Here is a 22,701-nt window from a genome sequence, read left to right as displayed (position 1 = left end):
TTGCTTGAAATTTAAACCAGGCAGCTTGACCCTGACTGGTCAAGACATTGCTCTGAGGAATGAGTCAGCGAATGGCTATCACCTTTTTAGCTTAGCTGAAACAGGTACAATGTGTACACATGTTCTTTCTGTCTGCAAAGAATAGGACCCTGTGTATTAATGTATGTAGTTTCCAGTACACGCAAATGCACCACACTATGAGCCCAACTTACAATCTTAAAATTGGTTGTCAGTGTAACTGTCAGCCATTTGCTAGTTCATTCCTCAGGGCAATGCCTAGACCAGAGTCAAGCTGCCTTGTTTAAATTTCACACAATGCTTGACAGTTAACAGTCAGTCACCATTAACTGGTGCTTTCTCCATTGCAATGCCTCTACCAAACAGAGTCCACTTACCAACCAATCAGCACTCTCTTCTCATACAGTGTAAAGTTATTTCTTCCCCCGACATTGATGTTCTTGCAATTGTCCTGATGAGTGCAAGATGAAAATCTTTGGCAAAATGTCTTTTTTCAGTAACACTCAAGTTCTGGACGACTAAACGACTATTAGAGATATATGCCCTCAGTACATTATGAAAAAGTATGCAATTCAAATAACCAAGGAAGCCAAAAAAAATGAATTTTATATTAAAGTACTGCAGCTGGAACATCCTCTCGACCTTGTAAACAGTCAGATGTTGTTCCAAATGCAACAGGGATTCATTTTTGTTAACTTTTCAGAACTAGTGATTGAATCACCCATGCCCAGTGATGGTGCAATGATGGTGAAAGGCAATGAGCAGAAAAGTAGGTGGGGGAAGAGTGACAGCAAGAGGCTGCTATACTACCACTCACCACAAATTTAGCACAACAAAGTAACGCTCCTTCAGTTTTACAGCTGAAACATACATGTTTGCACCTGCATTTGAAGCAAAGAGCAAAAATCTTGTGAAAAGCTGTGGACAATATCCTCAGATTGTTCACAATATATTAGTTCCTCAGTTTTCGTTTCACTGTTTGCATTTTTTTTCACTCCTTCACCTCCCCAAAATCATAGTCCGGTCAAAATTTGGGGAATGGAACAGTCCAACGTATAGATTCTATGGATAGTGTCACGCTTTTGCATGGCAATCCAGGAAACAAGACTGGAACTCTTCTAAATGATTCTTCTGAATTGGTGTGGGGAGCAAAGTTCTCACCAGTAAGGTTTACCAGATTTTTGTTTCTATTTTAACAAGCATTTGGAACTGCAAAGCTACAAGACATTTAACACACCTTACCAGATATCAGATAACCTGAGCTACATGCTATTCAGTTTAATCCTCTTTGACTGGAAACACGGTTCAGTCTCCAGAGCAGCTCAGAGAAAGTGTAATGTATGGAGCTGGCTCCTGAAAAAGCCCTCTCGCTAGCAATTCTGAAAGGGCTAAATTTTTCAGATAGTAGTACAGTATGGCTATTCAATAATCCCATTTATATAAAATCCTCGGTTTGCTTCAGCTGTTAGAATACAAGAACAAAGTTGGGAAACTTGATATTACATAAAATAATACAGCACAGAAAGAGCCACTCAGCCCCTCATGCCCATGCAGGTTTGTTGAAAGAGCTATCCAATTTGTTCCACTCCCCTGCTCTTTCCTCATAGTCCTGCAATTTTCTTCTTTAAGTTTTTATCCAACTCTCCTATGAAAGTTATCATTTGAAAACGCATCATGTCAGAAAGTATATTTCACTGCGTGAAAAAAATCATCTTGCCTGATTCTTTTGCCAGTTACATTAAATCCGCGTCTGCTAGCTGCTGATCCATCAAGCATTCAAAGTAGTTTCTCTTTATTTACTCAATCAAAATACTTCTTGATTTTGAATACCTCTATTAAATTGTCACTTCACCTTCTCTCACTTAAGCAGAAGAATCCCAACTACTCTCGTCTCGCCACTTAATTGAAATCCTGCATCCCTTATAGCATTCCAGTCAATCTCCTTCTCCAAGACCTTGACATCCTTTTCTGAAGTGTGGTGTCCAGAATTGGACAATAGATTTCAGCTGGGTCCCACCAGGTTATGTATAAAAGGTTTAGCACAACACCCTTGCTTTTGTATTTTTTCCCTTGTTTATAAAGCCAAAGATCCAATATATATATTTTAAAACAGCCACAACCTTCTCAACTTGATGTGCCACCTTCAAAGATTTGAGTATATACATCCACAAGTCTCTCTACTCCTGCACCCTTTGAAATTATACCAGTTAGTTCATATTGCCTGTCCTAATTTTTCCTGCCAAAATGCATCACTTCATAGTTCTCTCCTTTAAATTTCAACTGCAGTGTGTCTGCCTATTTCACCAATCTACGTGATCCTGAAATCTCATAATTTACTACATTTCCAAGTTTTGTATGATCTGCAAAGACTGAAATTATGCACTTTATAACCAATTCCAGATCATTAGCATATCCAAAAGAGCCAGTAGTTTGAGTATGAACTGTATACTTCCCTCCAATCTGAAAAACAACCATTCACCATTACTCTCTGCTTTCTGTAAGCCAACTTTGTACCCAGCATGCCACTGCTTCTAATTTCATGAGCTTCAATTCTGCCAACAAGTCAATTGGCTTTTGAAAGTCCATATGCGCAACATGAGCCACATTACCTTCATCAATCCTTTCCATTACTTCATCAATGATTTACTTTCATCAAATCCGTGCTGTCATCTATTTATTCATATTTTCCAAGCAAGAATTAATTTTGTCTCAGACTAAGGCTTTAAAAGTTTCTCCACCATTAGACTGACAGGCATGTAAACTGAGACTCGTGGTTTAGTGCGTGGTATGTCAACTAGCTAAGCAACTAAATTCCAACCAGAAAGCCATGAGTTCATAGTCCAGAGTTCTTGTCTCAGTTGGGCTAAGTCATTGAGCAAGAATAGCATGCAAAAATGAGCTATTACACTTCAGAGATTTTTTGCATCTTTCCTACTGGCACTTGGAGACATGGAGCAAGTTACCTTCTCACTTGACTGTAAAGAAAATAACTTCTACTTGTGAAGTGTGTTGTCATACATCAGAAACATACCAAAGCACTTCACATGAACTACTTTAAAGTACAATCACTGCTATGGAGGCAGATATGACTGCTACTTTGTATGCACTTAAATCCTGTAGGCACCAATAAAACAAATGACCAGTCATACTTTTTGGCAGTGATCAATGAGGGAGAAACATTGATACACAAGTGATTTTGAGAGATTACACATCTGGAAGGCCTCACATACTGAAAAACATGAAATTGAAGAAAGGGGAAAAGACATGGGATAGTTACAATTTGACATTTTTGTTTTACTGGCAGCAGGAATCTTGATGAACAGCAGGCTTTATTTTTACTGCATACTAAAGAAATGATACAGCCAATGGGAAATAAGACCGTCAGCACACCTGGAATTCAATCTTCTGCCCCTTGAGGATCAGACCATGCACATTCAGTAACTTTTGAGAGATAAGGTAAAATGCTGCTTGCCTAAATAAACATGAATCATCAATCAAACCTGGCAAGTCTGCTGAAGGAATTTCAATTATGTAATTTAACTAACCTGCTCACATTAATAAGTCTTTCTTCAGCTAGCCTGGCATCAGCATCCTACTGTTCTATTCCACATTACTCATCTGACAATCCTTTTTAAACTGAAGTAATTATTATAACAATGACCCAAGGGTTTTCAGTGGTAAGCAAATCAGATCTTTACTTCCTATGAGAAGCAATAAAAATATTTTTCTTGCGTATAGTGTAGAATCATATGAATGACAACATAGAGGTCTTTTACATCTAAGCTAGTAATTCGACTTGAACCTTCTACTTTTGGCCCATTTTCTTGCTTTCCCTGCATTTCTTTAATTTTTTTTCTGTTTTAAATATTGCACATGGGCTGTTTTCTCTGTGATTCTGTACAAATGTAGGGAAAAAGTAACAGGGCATCGATCGCTGTTAGTGCCTGAAAATGGTTTAGGGTGAATCAGGTTTGAATAACCAATCTCACATCTATTTTAGTTAAGAAAGGTAACCTTATCAACACTGCATGTGAGACACATTAAATTTTCTTGTAAAAGTCAAACAGGCTCAGAGAAAGAATAAAAACTCACCTCTGTAATGTGAGGATTAGGGTTAAATCCACACTGCTTGCACACTACTGATCGACATTGAGTACAGGTGTTGAAGTTTGGCTGTTTTGGAGAGGAGTTCAGCTCTGTAGTTGCACAAATAGGACATAGAGTACTGCTGGGTAATGGAGCAATCTGTGGTACTGAATAAGGAGATGTTGGAGCACTGCTTCTATCTGGGGAAGTAGAATGGGACCTTTCTCCTCTTTTTGTACTTGTGTCAACTTGGAGAGTCCGCCTCTGTTCTTGTTGCAAGTTCTGTTGTGTAGAGCTACCTTGACTCTGCATTCTTCTTGCACTTTCATTGCTGGGAGTAGTCTGTCGGAGGGCCTCAATCTTAGTGTCAGGCTGACCGAGGTGATCCCTCTGGTATGGTCTTGCACTATGAAATGAAAGACATGTCTCAGTCTATTTATCACCATTATTCAAACTATAAAATGAACAGCACCGTAAGAAGAAAAAAACATTGAAATTGTTCTTTATTTGGACAAGGAGCACTTTTCTTGCAACTTGAAATAGCTACCCTTGCTTGAGATTGCACATACATACTTCTGAAAATAATTGTGTTCAAGTAGTTTCAGTGGAAGAATTAAAATCTGATGATTGCATTCTATTGCATTCTTTGAGGAGCTTTGATTTAAGTAGAATAAAAATGTCTCACTAACTTAATTCAACCACTGAAATTTAGAAAAGGAAGAGATGATACAAGAATCAAAGTGCAATGGAATAAACATCACAGTTTCAAGGCCAAAATTATATTAAGCAAATTGACAACATAGAAACATTCCCATCTCAGTGATATGGACATTATTTGATCTTAGTGACTTAAAAATGCAAGTTCACCAAAGGCTGAAATTTATGGATCTGTCTGTAGTAACTGCTCCTTAGCCACTATTAATGTTTTTTTCCTCTGTTGTAGAACTGGGAATGGTTGGGTATCTCCTCCAAAGAGATGGCACAAGTATGAGGACCAACTTGCCTCCTTCTGTGCTGTACCATCTTTAAAACTGAACATGTAGCTTACACCCTGCTCTGCAAATACCATTCTTGAGCTAATCAGCTGAGGCAAACTCAAAAGGTTAGTCACATATTTTCCCATTTTGAGAACAGAACCTTGCTCTTGGTCTCCATCTAATATCAGCATCAAGACTGTGAGCTTATGTTAAACAGTCAAGGATGCAAACCTGCATCCAACTATACCATGACTCAGGTGATAGTCTTGGCTTTGATCTCTGGCTGCTGTGAAGTTAAGACAATATCACTAGATGGCAAAATTAGCTAGTATTCCCACATGCAATTATTAACCAGTAACTCCTGTTTGAATTTTTGTGGTGATGTCAGATGAAAGTTTCCACCAAATCCCAGACTAGGAGTGAATGTATTTAATGAATCTCCTAGATATTGGTCATGCATTGGTCATCTCAAGAATGGCATCAATAAGGAGAGGGCTGACCTAAGTTATGATTCTCCTATAGTCAAAGGAAAAAAAATGAGCTCACACAGAGCAGTTATTTTGACGCAGTACTAGGATTATCACCATTTATTGAATGATGCCCAACATGAATTGTTGCTTTCAGGAGAGGAATAAAAACCCAAAGCGTGGCTACATTGTGTACACAATGGAAGTTGTTACACTTTTGATTTCAATGCACTGAAATTCTACTTAAAAGTCTCAAGATATAACTTAAATTTATAACAATTGCTTAATGTTTTCCACTCCTTTGTATTTAACTGCTAACCATGTACTTCCGCTTCGCCAGCTATCATGCAGAAAAAAAGATAGTTAATATTTTGATGCGAAACATACTGTGAAACGTGGTGTAGTTTTAAAGCTAAGTACTTATTTCAGCCTTTCGTATCTAATTAGGGTAAGGTGGTGACATAGTGGTAGGGTCACTGGACTAGTAATGCAGAGGCTCAGGCTAATGTTCTGGGGACACAGGGTCAATCAATTAATCTGGATTTTTTTTTTTAAAAAGCCAGTCACAGTAATGGTGACCATGAAACCATTGGGGATCATCATTAAAAACCCCAACTGGTTCACTAATGTTGCTTAAGGAAGGAAATCTGCCATCCTTACCTGGTCTGGCCTACAAGTGACTCTAGGCCCAAAACAATATGGTTAACTCTGAAACATCCTTTGAAATGGCCTAGCAAGTCACTCAGTTGTACCGAATGCTACAAGGTCAAAAAGGAATAAATTGGACAGGCCACCCGGCATCAACCCCAGCACCAGAAATGACGACGGCACCCAGCCCCATTGAGTTGGCAAAGTCCTCCTTACTACCATCCAGGAGTGCTGTCCTGACTAGTCAAGCAACAGCCAAACATGCCAGACAACCGTCACCATCCCTGGGTATATCATGTCCCACCGTAGTTTTGTGAAAGAGAAATCATGTTTAACTAATTTATTGGAGTTCTTTGAAGAAGCAACATATGCAGTGGATAAAGGGGAATCAATGGATGTACTGTACTCAGACTTCCAAAAGGCATTTGATAAAGTGCCACATCAAAGGTTATTGCGAAAAATAAAAGCTCATGGCATCGGGGGTAACGTATTGGCATAGATAGAAGATTGGCTGGCTAACAGGAAGCAGAGAGTAGACATAAATGGATCTTATCAGGTTGGCAAGATGTGATAAGTGGTGTGCTACAGGGATCAGAGCTGGGACCTCAACTGTTTACAATTTATACAAATGAAGGAATGGATGGGATGGTTGCCAAATTTACTGATGGCATAAAGATAGATAGGAAAGCAAGTTATGAAGAGGACATAAGGAGGCTTCAAAAAGCTATAGATAGGTTAAGTGAGGGGGCAAAGATCTGGCAAATGGAGTATAATGTGGGAAAATGTGAAATTGTCCATTTTGGCAGGAAGAATAAAAGAGAAGCCTTTTATCTAAATGGTGAGAGATTGCAGAGCTCTGAGGTGCAGAGGGATCTGGGTGTCCTAGTACATGAATCACAAAAGGCTATTACGTGGATACAGCAAGTAATTAGGAAAGCTAATAGAATGCTATCATTTATTGTGAGGGGAATTGAATACAAAAACAGGGAGGTTATGCTTCAGTTGCACAGAGTACTAGTGAGACCATATTTGAAATACTGTGTTCAGCATTGTTCACCTTATTTAAGGAAGGATGTAAATGCATTGGAAGCAGTTCAGAGGAGGTTTACCAGACTAATACCTGGAATGGGTGGGTTGTCTTAACAGGAAAGGTTGGACAGGCTTGGCTTGTAGCCACTGGAGTTTAGAAAAGTAAGAGGCGACATGATTAAAACATACAAGATCCTGAGGGGTCTTGACAGGGTAGAAGTGGAGAGGATGTTTCCTCTTGTGGGAGAATCTAGAACTAGGGGGTCATGGTTTAAAAATAAAGGGTCGCCCATTTAAAACAGAATTGAGGTGAATTTTTTTCATTGAGAGGGTTGTGAGTCTTTGGAGCTCTTTTCCTGAAAAGGTGGTGGAAGCAGGAGTCTTTGAATATTTTTAAGGCAGAAGTGGATAGATTCTTGACAAGCAAGGGAGCGATAGGTTATCAGGGGTAGGCGGGATGCAGATTTCAGGTTACTATCAGATTAGTCGTGACCCTATTAAATGGCAGAGCAGGCTTGAGGGGCTGAATGGTCTACTCCTGCTCCTTGTTCATATGTTTGTAGGACAAACACACCAGGGGTGGCAGCACAGTAGGAAGTGGGTTGCCCTGGAGTCCTGAACATTGACTCCAGACCCCATGAAATCTCAAGGCATCACAGCAAACACTGCAAGGAAAGCTCCTGCTCATTACCACCTATGACCAAAGAATCACCAAGGGTGACAAGGGCAATGTCTATCACCAAGAGTGACTGGTAGGACCACTACTGACCAAATTGGCCAAGTCCTGAAGGACGTGGCTGCTGGACTGGGCCTGTTACAGGAGGGAAACAACAAGAGGGAGAAGTCCTCATCCTCACCAATCTGTCGCATGACAGTATTGGGAGGAGTGACCACCTCACAATCCTTCTGGAGACAACGCCCCATCTTCACATTGAGGAAACCTTCCACCACGTTGCGTGGCATTACCGCTACCCTAAATGTTTAAAGCCAAGAATTTCAATTTTTCTTTTTATGTTTTTGCCAACCTTTTAAGATATAAATCACTGCATCTCCAAAATGACTCTATTCTTCCACTGTTATTTATCTTGCCACTAATAGTATACTTCCTTTTCTTTTCCCTTTATCCCAAAACATAATTCATTTTTTTCCGACATTGAACTAACGACATCTCCCCCTGGTTTCTTTGGTTTGCCATGAACCCCACATTTGGATCAACAAAAACATTGTTATTCTTCATGCCTATATCCAAATCATTCATATAAATGAAAGTCAGAAGTCAAAGCAAAAACCCCTGGATAGGGCACAAACAATATCCCACCAATCCAAAAAAAATCTAGTACTAATCTTTGTTTCCTGTCAGTAGCTGCCCATCTACCCACACAGCTACATTCCATTCAAGGCCATGTACATTCATGTTCTTAAAAAGCTATTTATTTGGTACATTATCAGGAGCCTTCCAAAAGGCAAAGCATATCACATCCCCCTTATCCCCAAAAAATATCAAACTACTCAAACATGACCTTGCTGACTGTCCCCAATTAGCCCATACCTTCCTAAATATTTCCTAATTCATGCAATATTATGGGCCATAGAAATTTTCCCACAATGTAGGCAAGGTTATATTCTTCTCCAATCCTTTGCTACTATTGTAACTTTAACTTATTTTGGAAAACTTTGATTATTTCCTCCATTCACTCCTCTCCAAATTCCTTTAGTTTTCCAAGATGCATAACATTTGATCTGTTGCCTTTTCTATTTTTTTTTGCATCAAACGCATCTTCAAGTAGTATCTTTTTAAATATTATCTCTCCATATCTTCTCCATATGGGTCCTCTCCATATCTTCTTCAGAAACCCAACAGTACCATTTTCATAATCTGTAAACACTCAAAAGTGTCTATGCTATTCCTCCTTATAGAGTAGAAAGTGTCTCCTTTAATGGTCTGGTCCCACATGTTTTTTGACTATACCTTTACTTCTAATGGGCTGATAAAAGCCCTTGCTATACCTTGCTTGAATTTTCTTTCATACTCCATTAGCCACCTCATTCTCTAGCTCTACTCCATTTCTATACATTGTAAGCCTTTTTTTCTATTAGTCTCCCTATCTTTTAAAAAAAAACACAAATCTCTTATGCTTGCAACTCCCCACTTATCCATGGGACCCCTGTCTTTGATATCCCCTTTTATTACTTGCATGCATGTTTCTAAAGAGGCATCAAAATCTCAAAATGATATATCTCCTATTGCTGGTGTTTGACCTCCCATTTTACCAACCAATTAATCTGAATGAAGAGTGTTTACATCCCGCTAAAATTAGCTAATTTCCAAACAAATAGCTTTACCCCTGATACCTGTATTTGTTTATTTTGTTTATTAGTTGGTATGAACCCAACTAATAATCACTAAGTCCCACATATCCTACTTTCAGGTCATTTAGTGCTAAGAACATAAGAAATAGGAGTAGGAGTATGCTATTCAGCCTGTTGAGCCTGCTCCACTATTCAAGATTCTGGCTGATCTTGTATTTTAGCTACACCTTTCTGCACTATCCCCAAATCCCCGATTCCCTTACTATCCAAGAATCTGTTAATTTCTACCTTGAATATATTTACTGACTGAGCAGTCATAGCTCTATGTGGTAAAGAATTCCAAAGCTTCACAACCTTCTGAGTGAAAAAAGTTCTCAGTTCAATCCTAAATAGCGAATCCCTTACTTTGAGACTTCAACCACTGGTTCTAGACCCTAAGCAGGGGAAACATCCTCCTAGCACCTGCCCTATCAAGCTCCTGAAGAATTTTATATGTTTCAGTGAGATCATCTCTCATTCTTCTAAACTTTGTGGAATATAGGCCTCCTCTTCTCAATCTTTCCTCATAGCACAATCCCCTCATCCCAGAAATCAGTCTAGTGAACTTTTGTTCCACCTCTAAAGCAAGGATATTGTTGCTTCGGTAAGAACTTAAACTGTACTCACTACCTCAGGTGTGGTCTCAATGACTTCCATACTGATATGACTTCCTAACAGCACTGCAGGTGTACCTACATCACATGGACTGCAGCAGTTCAAGAAGGCAGATCACCACCACCTTCTCAAGGGAAACTAGGGATGGGCAATAGATGCTGGCCCAGCCAGCGAAGCCCACATCCCGTCAATGAATTTTTAAAAATCCAAACATTTTGGAATAAAGGCCAACATAGCATTTGCTTTCCCAACTGCCTGCTTTATTTACATGTTAACTTCCTGCGATTTGTAAAAGGATATCTAGGTCCCTCTGAATACCACCATTTCCCACTCTCTCACCATTCATAATATATTCTATTTTTCTACACCAAAGTGAATAACTTCACATTTCTTCAAAATATCTTCCATTTACTACATTCTCGCCCATTCATTTAACCCAAATCCGTTTGCAGCCTCTGCATTTTCCTCACAGTTTGCTTTCCCACCAATTTTGTATCATCAGCAAAGATATAAGATGTTCGGTTCCCTCATCTAAGTCATTGTTAATACCTGAGGGCAAAGCACTGATACTTGTGGTACCCCATTACTTACAGCCTGCCAAACTGAAATTGACCAATTTATTACTACTCTCAGTTTCCTGTCAATTAACCAACCCTCAATCCATATTAATATATTACCCCTATCCCACAAACCTGAATACAAAATCAAAATACTACAGATGCTGGAAATCTGAAATGAAAACAGAGAATGCTGGAAATACTTAGCAGATGAGCAGCATCTGTGGAGAAAGAAATAGAGATAACATTTCAGGTCTATGACCTTTCATCAGAGCCCATATGCCCCAAATTTCTGTAATACGACTTGTGCGGCACCTGATTGAATGCTTTCTGCAAATCCAAATGCATTACATCCACTAGCCCTCTTTTATCCACCTACTAGTAACAATCTCAAAACTCTAACAGATTTGTCAAACATGATTTCCATTCCATAAATCCACGTTGCCTCTGCCTATTCATATTATGCTTTTCTAAGTGCACTGTTATCACGATTCTAGCATTTTCCCTACTCCTGATGTCAGGTTAACTTGCCTGTAGTTGTGTTCACTCTCTTCCTCCTTTCTTGAATAGAAATGTTACATTTGCTACCTTCCAATCCACAGAGGCCATTTTTAGGATTTAGAGAATTCTAAAAGATCAAAACCAATGCATCCACTTTCAGTAGCCACTTCTTTTAAAACCCTAGTATGCAGGTCGTCTGGTCCAGGGAACTTGTCGCCACTTAGTTCATGATTTCCCCAGCACCATTTATTTCCTGATATTAACATACTTAAGTACCTCATTTTCAATAAACCTTTGGTTCCCCATTGCTTCTGGATTTTAAAAATTTTTTGCATCTTCTCATGTGAAGAACAGACACTAAGTATTCATTTACTGTCTCTGCAATTTCCTTAATCCCCAATAAAATTATCTGCTTCAGTTCATGCACTGTCAGCTGTGGCTCAGTTCATAGCACCCTCGCCTTTGAATCAGAGGGTTGTGGGTTCATGTCCCACTCCCGGAAACCAAGAACTGTGATTGTACTCAAAAGAGTTGCAATCTGTGACTGTTGATAACGCGAAAGAGTATCAAACACACAGCTTACTAATTAAGAAACAAACAAACTTGAAAATATTTTTAAGAACCCCTCTCCAATTTAACAATAATTATTTGTCTTATCCTTGTCTAATTTAGGATGACCTACCCAAATATTACTACACTTACTACTCCAAATGCTGTCTAAATTGTCAATGAATTGCACCCTCAATTTCTTTTGCATGAATAAGTTCCATAGTGTACTCCAATATCGTTCATCTCATCTATTATTTCTAATTCAACCCAGAGTCTATTTAAGCACCATCAATAAGATCTCCCATATCTTAGGCTCAACAGCCCATCCTCAATTATCCTTCTGTATCTTTCCTGAAAATCTAACAGCCAAGCAGTCTCACCCTGGCTGAACCCAAGTTTCTGACAAGGCTGTCCCTCCATTCTAGTTAAAGTCTTTAGTTCCTCAACTTTGCACATTGGTATGCAACACTGAAAATTTATACCCCTTAGTATCTTTTCCCTATCCTGTCTCATATCAGTGTCACAACTGAACACTTCATGCATGTGGACTCCTTGCAAAAATACTTTACAGATTTATGATATTCTAAAGCATACATGCCACACAAATCACTGGGCCAGCTTCAGATCCTGCCATTAATATACTCCTAATTTTTATGGTTCTCTAGATTTAATATACAGGTATCTAATTCTCATTTTATTACCTGGTCTTGAAAATGCTGACCCACTCTGTCTGAGCATTGAATCCCTTTCAATTGAAGCACGCTTCCTTCCTTTCTCACCATAAATATCTCAACAAGCCATCTAAGCACTAAGAGCTTTGTTAGCATAAACTTATTTTATTCATACAATGGCTCACTCAGCTCTCAAAAACTTCCACAATCTAAACACAAGCTAGCTAATGTAATTAACTTTGCAGTTAATCCACTTAATTTAATAAAAACAGTACATTCAGCACAATCCTCAGGCAGCCTCAGTTATATCAGAACACACAACATAACTGCCAATTTCAGTAAAACACGCCATCTTACCGTCTAACAGCAACTCACTCAATTGGAATCTTGCAGCTCAAGCAGTAAAAGCCCAGAATTATTCTACCCATCTCTTCACAGAAGTGACAAAATAGATACACCCTTTTCACCAGCAGGAGGTAATATTTAGGTTTCAGGGGAAAAAAAGACATGACTTATGCACTTCTATTTACACACTGTGCAAACAATAAGCTAGAAAATGTCACATTTCAACAGTGAAGTGCTGCTTCACTGGAAATCACTTTCCCTTTTCAAAATAGCAAATGCATAGCCGGGTACAGCTCCACAGATCTCAGTACCTTATCTACATGGCTCAATAAGAGGACTGCTGAGTTCACAGGCCAGCTGGAATTATGCTACAGCATGTGTGGGAATGAAAGGATGTAACTTCATATGCAAGTCTACACGCTGAGCTCAGGCAAACAATTCAGCTCTGAGAGGCATCACAACTGAGTCTAATTTCATTCTCATCCAACATCCACATGAAAACGCTTCTCAGCAATAATTACTGGACAGCAAAAATGATCCAAGCTGATTTTTCTCTCTTCAGATTGGCAGCTCCTCATGTTATGGTTAAAGTCAGTTAAGAATATATTTGAATGAACAGGCTGCCAGTTTGTACTCATAAAGCAGACAGCATGATTAATAAAGATAGCTAACTCCAGGGAACAGATCACTTTTCTTCTAATTAAACCATCTTAAGTTGCACATCTTTCAAATATAAACAAATATGAGTCAAACCACTCAACCAGTGTGCACTTCATAAATATACACAAACACTGATCTTTACGAACAATAACTTGCATTTCCACAGTGCGTTTAACAGTAAAATTACCCAAAGGCACTCCACAGGAGATATCAGGCTAGGTGGCCAAAAGCTTAACCAATAAAATAAATTTTAAGGAGTAACCTGAAGTGATGAGATGAGATGTAGAGAGGCACTGAGATTTAGAGGGGGAATTCCAGGATATTGGGCCTCGACAGCTGAAGGATGGCTACCAATGATGGAGCAATGAAAATCAGCAATGCATAAGAGACCAAAATTAGAGGAATGAAGAGATCTTGGAGTATAGTAGGGCTAGAGGAGCTTGCAGATAGGGAAGGGGCAAGGCCATGGAGAGAACTGAACATGAGGCTGAGAACTTTTAAGTTGAGGTGCAGTGGAATTTGAAGCTAACGTTGGTCAGTGAACATGATGTAATGGCTAAACAGGACAGTGCAAGTTAGGATACAGGAGCAGAGTTTTAAGACAGAGCTCAAGTTTAGACCGGCAATAAGAGCATTAGAATAATAGAATCTTGGAACAATGGCAAAGGCACAGTTGATGGATTAAGCAGTATATTAGCTTTATTTCTCCTGTGCTCTCATAATTTAAATATTAAATAAAGATTTGGGCATGGTTTGATTTCTGTGTTGATCAAATGAGAGTGTAGACAGTTCTGACAATTGATTTTAAAATCTATTTACTAATGACGTACATTTTAGTGTTGTGCTTGTACCTTCAAACTTTGGGTTACCAAAATCATGATTCCTAATTTACTGTTCAACTCATCAACTTTCGATTTTTAAACAAAAAGAAGAAATCACGAGCACATGAAAACTATAAATATGTAACAATTAAAAACAACCAGCTTGGAAGACCTATTTCAGAAAAAAAAATGAACAGAAAAGAAAGTGTGAACCAACTCTCCATTTCTGATATGAATCTCCTTTCCAACTAGTCTCTAATTTAGACCCCTCATCTTTGCTCCATGTGTACAGTTCTGGACACCACACTTTAGGAAGGATATGAAGACATTGTAGAGAGTGCAGAAAATATTCATGAGAATGGTTCCAGGGATAAGGAACTTCACTTATGAAGATAGATTGGAGAAGTTGGGGTAGTTCTTCTTGGAGAAGATAAGGCTGAGAGAAGATTTGATAGAGGTATTCAAAATCATGAGGAGTCAGGACAGAGTAGATAGGGCAAAACTGTTCCCACTCATGAAACAATCAAGAATGAGAGGTCACAGAATTATAGTAATTGGCAAAAGAAGCAAAAGCAACATGAGGAAAAACTTTTTCACGCAGTGAGGTCTGGAACACATTGCCCAAAAGTGTGATGGAGGCAGGTTTAATTGAGGCAGTCAAAAGGGATTTAGTTGTTATCTGAAAAGGAAAAATATGCAGTGTTACCGGGACAAGGCGGGGGGATGGCACCAGGTGAATTGCTCATTCAGAGAGCCAGTGCAGACACAATGGGCCAATGGCCTCCTCCTGTGTTGTACCAATTCTGTGAATCTACATGTTGGTAGAAGGAACCCTAGGACAATTTCAAAACTCTCACTGGTTGCTGTTTGACAGAAGGATCAGGAAAGCTTAGATAAAATGTTTTTTTAAAATTCATTCACAGGGTGTGGGCTTCGCTTGCTGGGCGAGCATCCCTAGTTGCCCTTGAGAAGGTGGTGGTGAGGTGCCTTCTTGAACCATTGCGGTGCATGTGGTGTAGGTACACCCACAGTGTTGTTAAGATCCAGGATTTTGACCCAGCGACAGTTAAGGAACAGCGATATATTTCCAAGGCAAGATGGTGAATGACTTGAAGGGAAACTTCCAGGTAGTTGTGTTCCCATATATCTGCTGCCCTTGTTCTTCTAGATGGTAGTGGTCATGGGTTTGGAAGGTGCTGTCAAAGGAGCCTTGGTGAATTCTTGCAGTGCATCTTGTAGATGGTACACATTGCTACGACTGTGCATCGGTGGTGGAGGGAGTGAATGTTTGTGGATGGGGTGCCAATCAAGCAGGCTGCTTTGTCCTGGATGGTGTCAATTTTATTGAGTGCTGCGGGAGCTGCAATCATCCTGATCTGAGCCTTGTAGATGGTGGACAGGCTTTGGGGAGTCAGGAAGTGAGTTATTCCTCGCAGGATTCCGAGCTTCTCTCCCGCCCTTGTCGCCACAGTATTTATATGGCTAGTCCAGTTCACTTTCTGTTCAATGATAACCCCCAGAATTAGAATTAGCTAATGCATTTTAGGAATAGCATTTATAATTTTAGAATGTATGAAAAGATTAAAAGGTATGTGGTGTCTATGATGTCTAACCGATTATTGACTACCAAATATTTTCCCATTTTGAACAATCTGCAATCTCCCAAGCTTTCATGTCTCAAGATAGTCAAAAACAATTTCTTCTACTGAACATTTTCCAACTGAACAATGTGCTCCATTTCCTAAGTATCCAGCTGACTGCTTCCATTTTACAGCATTCAAATCACATGAAACAAGGAATGCTGATGGAATTAATTCCTCTTTGGGTGTAAATGGCGATTCCAGCACAAATAGTGGCCATGTTTAAAAGTTTACAAAATTAATTTCTATTAAAATGTACATATGTCCTTCTGCCCAAAAAATGAACACGCCCTTCCTCAAAAATGGCAAAGCCCAGCAAGTGAATGCCAAGACAAGACTGAAATGTTTGCAACAACCTTCACTGTTGTTGACAGTGCTATCAAGTTGCACTCACTCATCAATAACATGCTCAACAGTGCTCAGTTTGGGTTCCATGAGGATCATACAGCAGCAGATCTCATTATAGCCTAGGTCCAAACATGGAAGAACTGAATTCAAGAGGTGAAGTTAGAGTGACCGCCCTTGACATTAAGGAAGCATATGACCAGTGTGGCATTAAAGAAGTGTGAAGTTATTCATTTTGGTAGGAAGAGCAGACAGTGGCAATTAAAATCAAGGATATGATTCTAAAGAAGGTGCAGGAACACAGGGACCTGGGGATATATGTGCACAAATCAATGAAGATCGCAGGGTAGGTTGAGAGTGCAGTTTAAAAAAAAGCACAGGATCCGAAGCCTTATAAATAGGAACACAGTTCAAAAGCAAGGAAGTTATAATGAACCTGTATAAAACATTCATTTGGCCTCAACTGGAGTACTGCATCCAGTTCTGGGAAGGCAGAAAAGATTCATGAGAATGATTCCAGGGATTAGAAAATTCAGTTACGTAGATAGATTAGAGAAACTAGAGCTGTTCTCCTTGGAGAAGAGAAGGTTGAGTGGAGACTTGATAGAGGCATTTAAAATCACGAGGGATGTGTAGAAAGGGAAAAACTGTTCCCGATAGCAGAAGGAACAAGAATTGAGGACACAGATTTAAACAGATTAGCAAAAGTAGTAATGGCGACATGAGGAAAGACATTTTTTAAACAGCACTACAAGTGCACCTGCATGAGGTGGACTGCTGCGGTTCAAGGCAGTGACTCACCACTACTTTCTCAAGGGCAATTAGGGATGGTCAACAAATTCTGGCCTTACTAGTGATGCCCAAATCCAATGAAAGAAAATAAAAATTGCAGGTGGTGGTTAGGATCTGGAATGCACTGCTCAAGGGGCAGATTCAATCATGGCTTTCAAAAGAGAATTGGATTATTATCTGAGAAGTAAAAAAATTACAGGATTATGGGAGTGGCACCAGGTGAATTACTCACGAAGACAGCCTTCTCAGGCACAATGGACCAAATGACCTCCTTCTGTGCTGTAATCATTCTATGATTCTCAGAGCCCAAGTGAAACTGGAAGTTAGGGGGAACTGTGGGGAAAACCGTCCACTGGCTGGAGTCATATCTGACACAAAAGGAAGATAGTTGTAGATTTTGGTGACAATTGTCTCAGCCTCAGGACATTACTGCAGGAGGTCCTGAGAGTGACATCCTAGGCCCAACCACGTTCAGCTGTTTCATCAATGACTTTCCATCCACCATAAGGTAAGAGGTGGGGACGTTTGATAATTACACTGTATTCAGACCCATTCTTAACTCCTCAGAAAATGAAGCAGATGATGCCTGCATACAACAAGAGGTGGACAGCATTCATACTTTGGCTGATATGTGGCCCAATTATTATTTGCTACCTAAATACCAAGGAATAACCATCTCCAGCAAGAGAAAGTCTAACAATCTCCACTTCATATTCAATGGCATTAGCTTTGTTGAATCAGCCATCATCAACATGCTGGAGGTCACACTGACCAGAGACCTAACTGGACCAGCCAATAAATGCTCTGGCTACAAGAGGTCAGAGACTGGGAATTCTGTGGCACATAATGCACCTCCCGACTCCCCAAACCTCCCCGCCATCTATAAGGCACAAGTCAGGAGTGCAATGGAATACTCTCCACTTGCCTGGATGAATGCAGCTCCAACAACACTCAAAGTTCAACACCATCCAGGACAAAACAACCTAGTTGATGCGCACCCCATCCATCACTTTAAACAAACTTTTGCTCCCTCCACCACCAGTGCACCATGGCTAGAACATGTACTATTACAAGATGCACTGCAGCAACTTGCCAAGGCTCCTTCAACAGCACCTCACCTCTCAAACCTGCAACCTCAATTACCATCCCTAACTGTCCTTGAGAAGGTGGTGATGAATCACCTTCTTGGAAAATGCTGTTGAAAATGTGTCAGCAAATGTGAAAGTTTGCATCTCACTAACACAACTAGAATATTCTGTGCATATTTATCTAAATCTGTTATTTGCCAAACTTGCATGTAGTTTATATCACTTCAATTCCAACAGCACAGTTACTACAAGAGCATTTGTTTTATACCAAAAAGGTTAATATAGCTCAATAGGAGAGTGGCTGTGGTATTCTTGGATATAAACTAGAAAACTTGCAAGTTCACTGCCTGCTCTTTGGTGCATATAGTCGTCTTACCTGGAGAAGGAGCACAGCTGTTTAAGTGTTCCTGGGCAGGAAGTCAAAGGATAAAACTCTGCTGTGATATGTCCTCAACCAAATAACCTGCTGACACTAATGAACAACAGTCACTTGGCTGAATTTCCAGATGGCCATCACTGCCTGTGGAGCTGACACCCAAGCACTATATGCGAACACCTGCATACGAGGCTAGAAAATTGGGAAAAATACAGAGCAATGCTAATGTAGAATAAGTCTGCTGCACTATTTTTGAATAAAATGTTTATTTCAATCTTTTTGTATCTAAATTGTCCATCTTAATTTCTCAATTACATAATATTAAAATATATAGTCCATATTTTGTATAATTATTGATTTTGTACAGTGAAGTATAATGCTGCCAAGTAGAAATGTGGTGGATAGCATTTCAACATCTGCTGCAATCTGTCTTCCCCTATCCAGCACAAAACAGAGAAATACTGCAAGTCAAGAGTTTTCTTTCAATTTAAACCAGATTCCATCCTTTTCAAGAAAAAAATGGAATTATTGCAGTGTACAAAAGACAGGTTCCTCGCTTTCTTCACCACATCCCTGTTGCTATACTAATAGGCTCCTTCCTAAACAATAAAGATGCACATTTGCAATCTGAAGTGAATATTCCACAATGTGATGCATGCCTTAAAAAGTAAAATTTGCCACTTCTAAAGATACTGAAATTTAAAACCAAATTTTACTGAAAGAAAATGTCAAAATTCTGTAACTAGAATCTAGCTAACCAAGATAAAGGTGTATCTTTCCAGTGCAATTATTAAATTATTTGAAAGTTGTTTATCAATTGCTTAAACTTGGGTTATTTATAAATTATGTTGCAACATCAACTCCAACAGATCCAGTTTTTCACCATTTGCAGTGTGTAAATTTATTGGATTGGAATGCAATAAATTATTCAAGTTACCATGAGAATGCCTTCAACAAGCCAAAAGTAGCTGCAATCACTAAAGGGTCACAAACAGCATTGATAAAAGCTACATGTATTTGCCATTATACGCTATTTCAAGCATACTTAAATAATACAGTTCTGACATACTCATCTTCCCACCATGTCCCATCTACTGTTACTTTTACATGCAGGTTGGCATGTTCATGTTGCAGCCGTCAGATGCAAGCATTCAAGACCATTCTAAAAAAAAGTTATAACCAAAATATATTTAAAAATGGCAATAGTAGCAAATACCAGACTTAATATAGTAATTTCACTGCAGAACAGGGCAACAACAGTACACTTGCCCTATATCAGCGTTGAAGGGGGCCCAGTCAAATTATGGCTGGACTGTTAAGTAGAATTACAGCTATTATTTCTGATATAACTCTACATTCCACACTCATTTGTAATGAATGAATCTGATCTACACTACACAAACGTCAGACACGTTCTAGTTTCAGTATTTGATTTTTAAGTGATACTGGCGTAGTCATGAAATCCAAAGTTTAAATTATTTTTCGTCAAAAAACCTATACGATATTAGCTGTTAAAAATTTTTAATCGCAATAACGAACATGAATTCTGAAAACTGCAGAAGCTGCATGCTTGTTAAGAAAATAGTGCTGAAATGGACAGCGCCCAAAGTCCATCCTCCGAGCGCGGGGAGATTAGACTGGCTTGGACAGATGTTCAGGTCGATCACAGACATGCATGCAGAACTGAAAGCTCCCACCTAACACCAACACTAAACACTCAAACCTACCGCTTCTGTGGACTTATTCTCATGCAGGAGAGGCGCTGCTGAAACAGAGAGCACCGCTAATACACATACATAGGTGCTTGGCTGATTAAAACACACACGTGGTTCTGAAATAGACAGCTCCCATTAGCGAAGCGTGCAGCACTTCAGCACCATACAGGGAAACAAAGTGCTTTTATAGAACAGTATTGAAAGAGACAGCTCCTAAAGAGGCGCATGTTGCTTGGGGATATAGTGCTGACAACAACTGGTACCAAGTGATGAGTGTGCTCATACGGACCTCTGTAAAATAATGATGCGGGATGTATTAAATAAATTAATGATCATAGAATACAATATGAATCGACAGATATATCGGAAGGAACAATTCCAATTATTGAGCGCTGTTGGCAAAGAAACCCATTTTCTCTTCATATTTTAACCCATAAGCATTTTGCACACAAACGTTCCGCCTGGCTGCATTCAACCGAGCAGTGAATTATTTTCGATCACGGTTGCTTCAACTAACCAGCCCAACATATGTAACACAGAAACAGCTGTCAATGAAAATCAGCTTGGCCCAATTCTTCATCCACCCAGCCTCCAAGCACAGTTCTTCCGGTCTCTGATAGGAATAGCAGCGACCTCAAACAAATCTGCCCATTTCAATTTATAGCTCTTACAATTTTAAGACAAAACCATCATTCAGCAAGACGTCTAAAAATAAACATTTGAACGACTGTTGTCTGAACAAAATGTGAGTATGAAGAAATTATGGAAAGATCTGCCGATTTTTGATTAGTTTCATAAGGAGCAGCAAAAGTAAACTATTAACACCGTGTTCTCATCGGGGGTCTGTGGTTCTGAAAGGACAGCTACTTCTGACGCCGATACTCGAGCATTCTTGCTGCTTAGCAAGAGCTGTTACACAAGTTTTCTAGATACACTGGTACTAGGGGTTCTGTGCCCTCTTCAAACTGGCACTCTTGCGCTGTGAGACTTTCATTACTCTATCACCGGTGCGTAAAAGGAACGGAACAACCTTCAAGATATGATTTTCAGCACGCTTGGTAGGTTCGTCACTGGCATCTCTCTTACATAACATTTTTAAACATTGTCTTCAGCCCCTATCACATTGCATTTTAAAAAGTTTATAATCCAACATAGATCGCTACGAAACCAAACACGTCTCTTGCACTTAATCAGACGACCAAGAACAAATGCTGATCCGTTTTTTTCTACAAGAGACTGCAGCGTAAGACTGCTCACCGTCTCATTGTTGACTTGGTCTGCTTCTCGGTCCCGTTTCCTAGTTGATTATTTGTGCACCTCTCCTCCCGTCCTTTTGCTTCCCTGCTGGCTGACAGTTTCCTGTTGCATTTCATTCAACATGCATGCGGTGCTGCAATGCCCTCCCTCTCTGAACCCGCTGGCATTTTTTAACAATTAACCAGCTCGCTCTGAGAATTTACCTCCTGCCCGCTCAATCCCGCTGCCCTTTCCTGCTCGCCCCTGATTATTAACGATGCGTGTGCGGTTTATGGGCACTCGGGGATTGTGTGTGCATCAAACCTGGGGGCAAGTCTCGTCTGCTATCCAGGCAGAACCTTTCTGCGCCGCACTTCAAGTGGGAGACACGATTTGAGGAGCAGCAAACATTAGTGTGCCTCAAGTCCCCGCTTACTTGACAGCACTCTTTATAAATATAAAAATCCGGTTGCACTGGTGAGTGCAATTGCAAACCTGCCCTCTTGGACTCGGCTTCCTGCTACCAAGCCGAGCCCCGGGGCCCCAGTTCCTGTGCTTGCTCCTGGCCCCCAGGCCTGCTCGGTCAGCTCAGGTCACCATGGTGGCAACGGGGACTGACCACTCGGAATGTCGCCCCCGGCCCCTGCCTGTCCCTGTCCGTCCGCCCGCCCGGGCTCTGGGCTTTGCTCACCTGCCGGCTGCCGCTACCCGTCCCCCGGGCGCTCCGTTCGGCGCCGCGGCCGTTTTCAGCGGCGTTGCAGCCGGCGCGGAGATGGGCTCCAGCTCGCCGGTCTCCAAGCTGTTCTCGTTGCCCATGTCGAGCCGAAGCTGCCGCTCAGCGAAGCTCCCCCTCCGCCATCAACACCATCTTCTCCTCCTCCTCCTCCTCTCCCCTCCCCCCGGTGGCCTCACTGCGCCTGCGCCGATCGCCCTCCCTGAACAAGTGCGTCGGTGGGCGGCACTGCGCCTGCGCCTGCGCGGCTCGGCGCCCGCTCCTGCGGCCCCTGGGGAGTAGTAGGCGTGCGCAGAAAGCAGCTTCCAGCAGCAGCCTCTCGCCCACATTGTTCTTGTGAATGAATGGATTAGCATGGGCTGCATACAATCCATTTAATCTCTTGTGATAGTTACATGCCTCCCACCAACCATAAATCAAATAGAATTCCCGAACCCTTTGAATCCACCATCTATTATGCATCCCTCTATTGGCATAACATCT

The 22,701-nt window shown here is 40.4% G+C and overlaps 1 protein-coding gene across 1 annotated transcript in view; it reads right to left on the bottom strand.

The window, feature by feature from the left end:
- The window catches only part of LOC144682282 (protein bassoon-like), a 421,222-nt gene extending 398,843 nt beyond the window's left edge, over positions 1–22,379 (bottom strand). Inside the window, exons 1-2 of the mRNA XM_078544759.1 lie at positions 22,177–22,379; positions 4,111–4,510 (exon numbers count right to left, since the gene is read on the bottom strand). Of these exons, the coding sequence (XP_078400885.1) occupies positions 4,111–4,510; positions 22,177–22,301 (525 nt within the window). The 5' untranslated portion in view covers positions 22,302–22,379. The remainder of the gene's footprint in view (positions 1–4,110; positions 4,511–22,176) is intronic.
- Positions 22,380–22,701: the final 322 nt, after the last annotated feature.

This window comes from Cetorhinus maximus, chromosome 6 (assembly GCF_964194155.1).
Source record: "Cetorhinus maximus chromosome 6, sCetMax3.hap1.1, whole genome shotgun sequence".
Classification (NCBI taxonomy): domain Eukaryota; kingdom Metazoa; phylum Chordata; class Chondrichthyes; order Lamniformes; family Cetorhinidae; genus Cetorhinus; species Cetorhinus maximus.
Note: the sequence above shows the minus strand (reverse complement) of the source record. Positions and strands in the feature narration are given on the sequence as shown.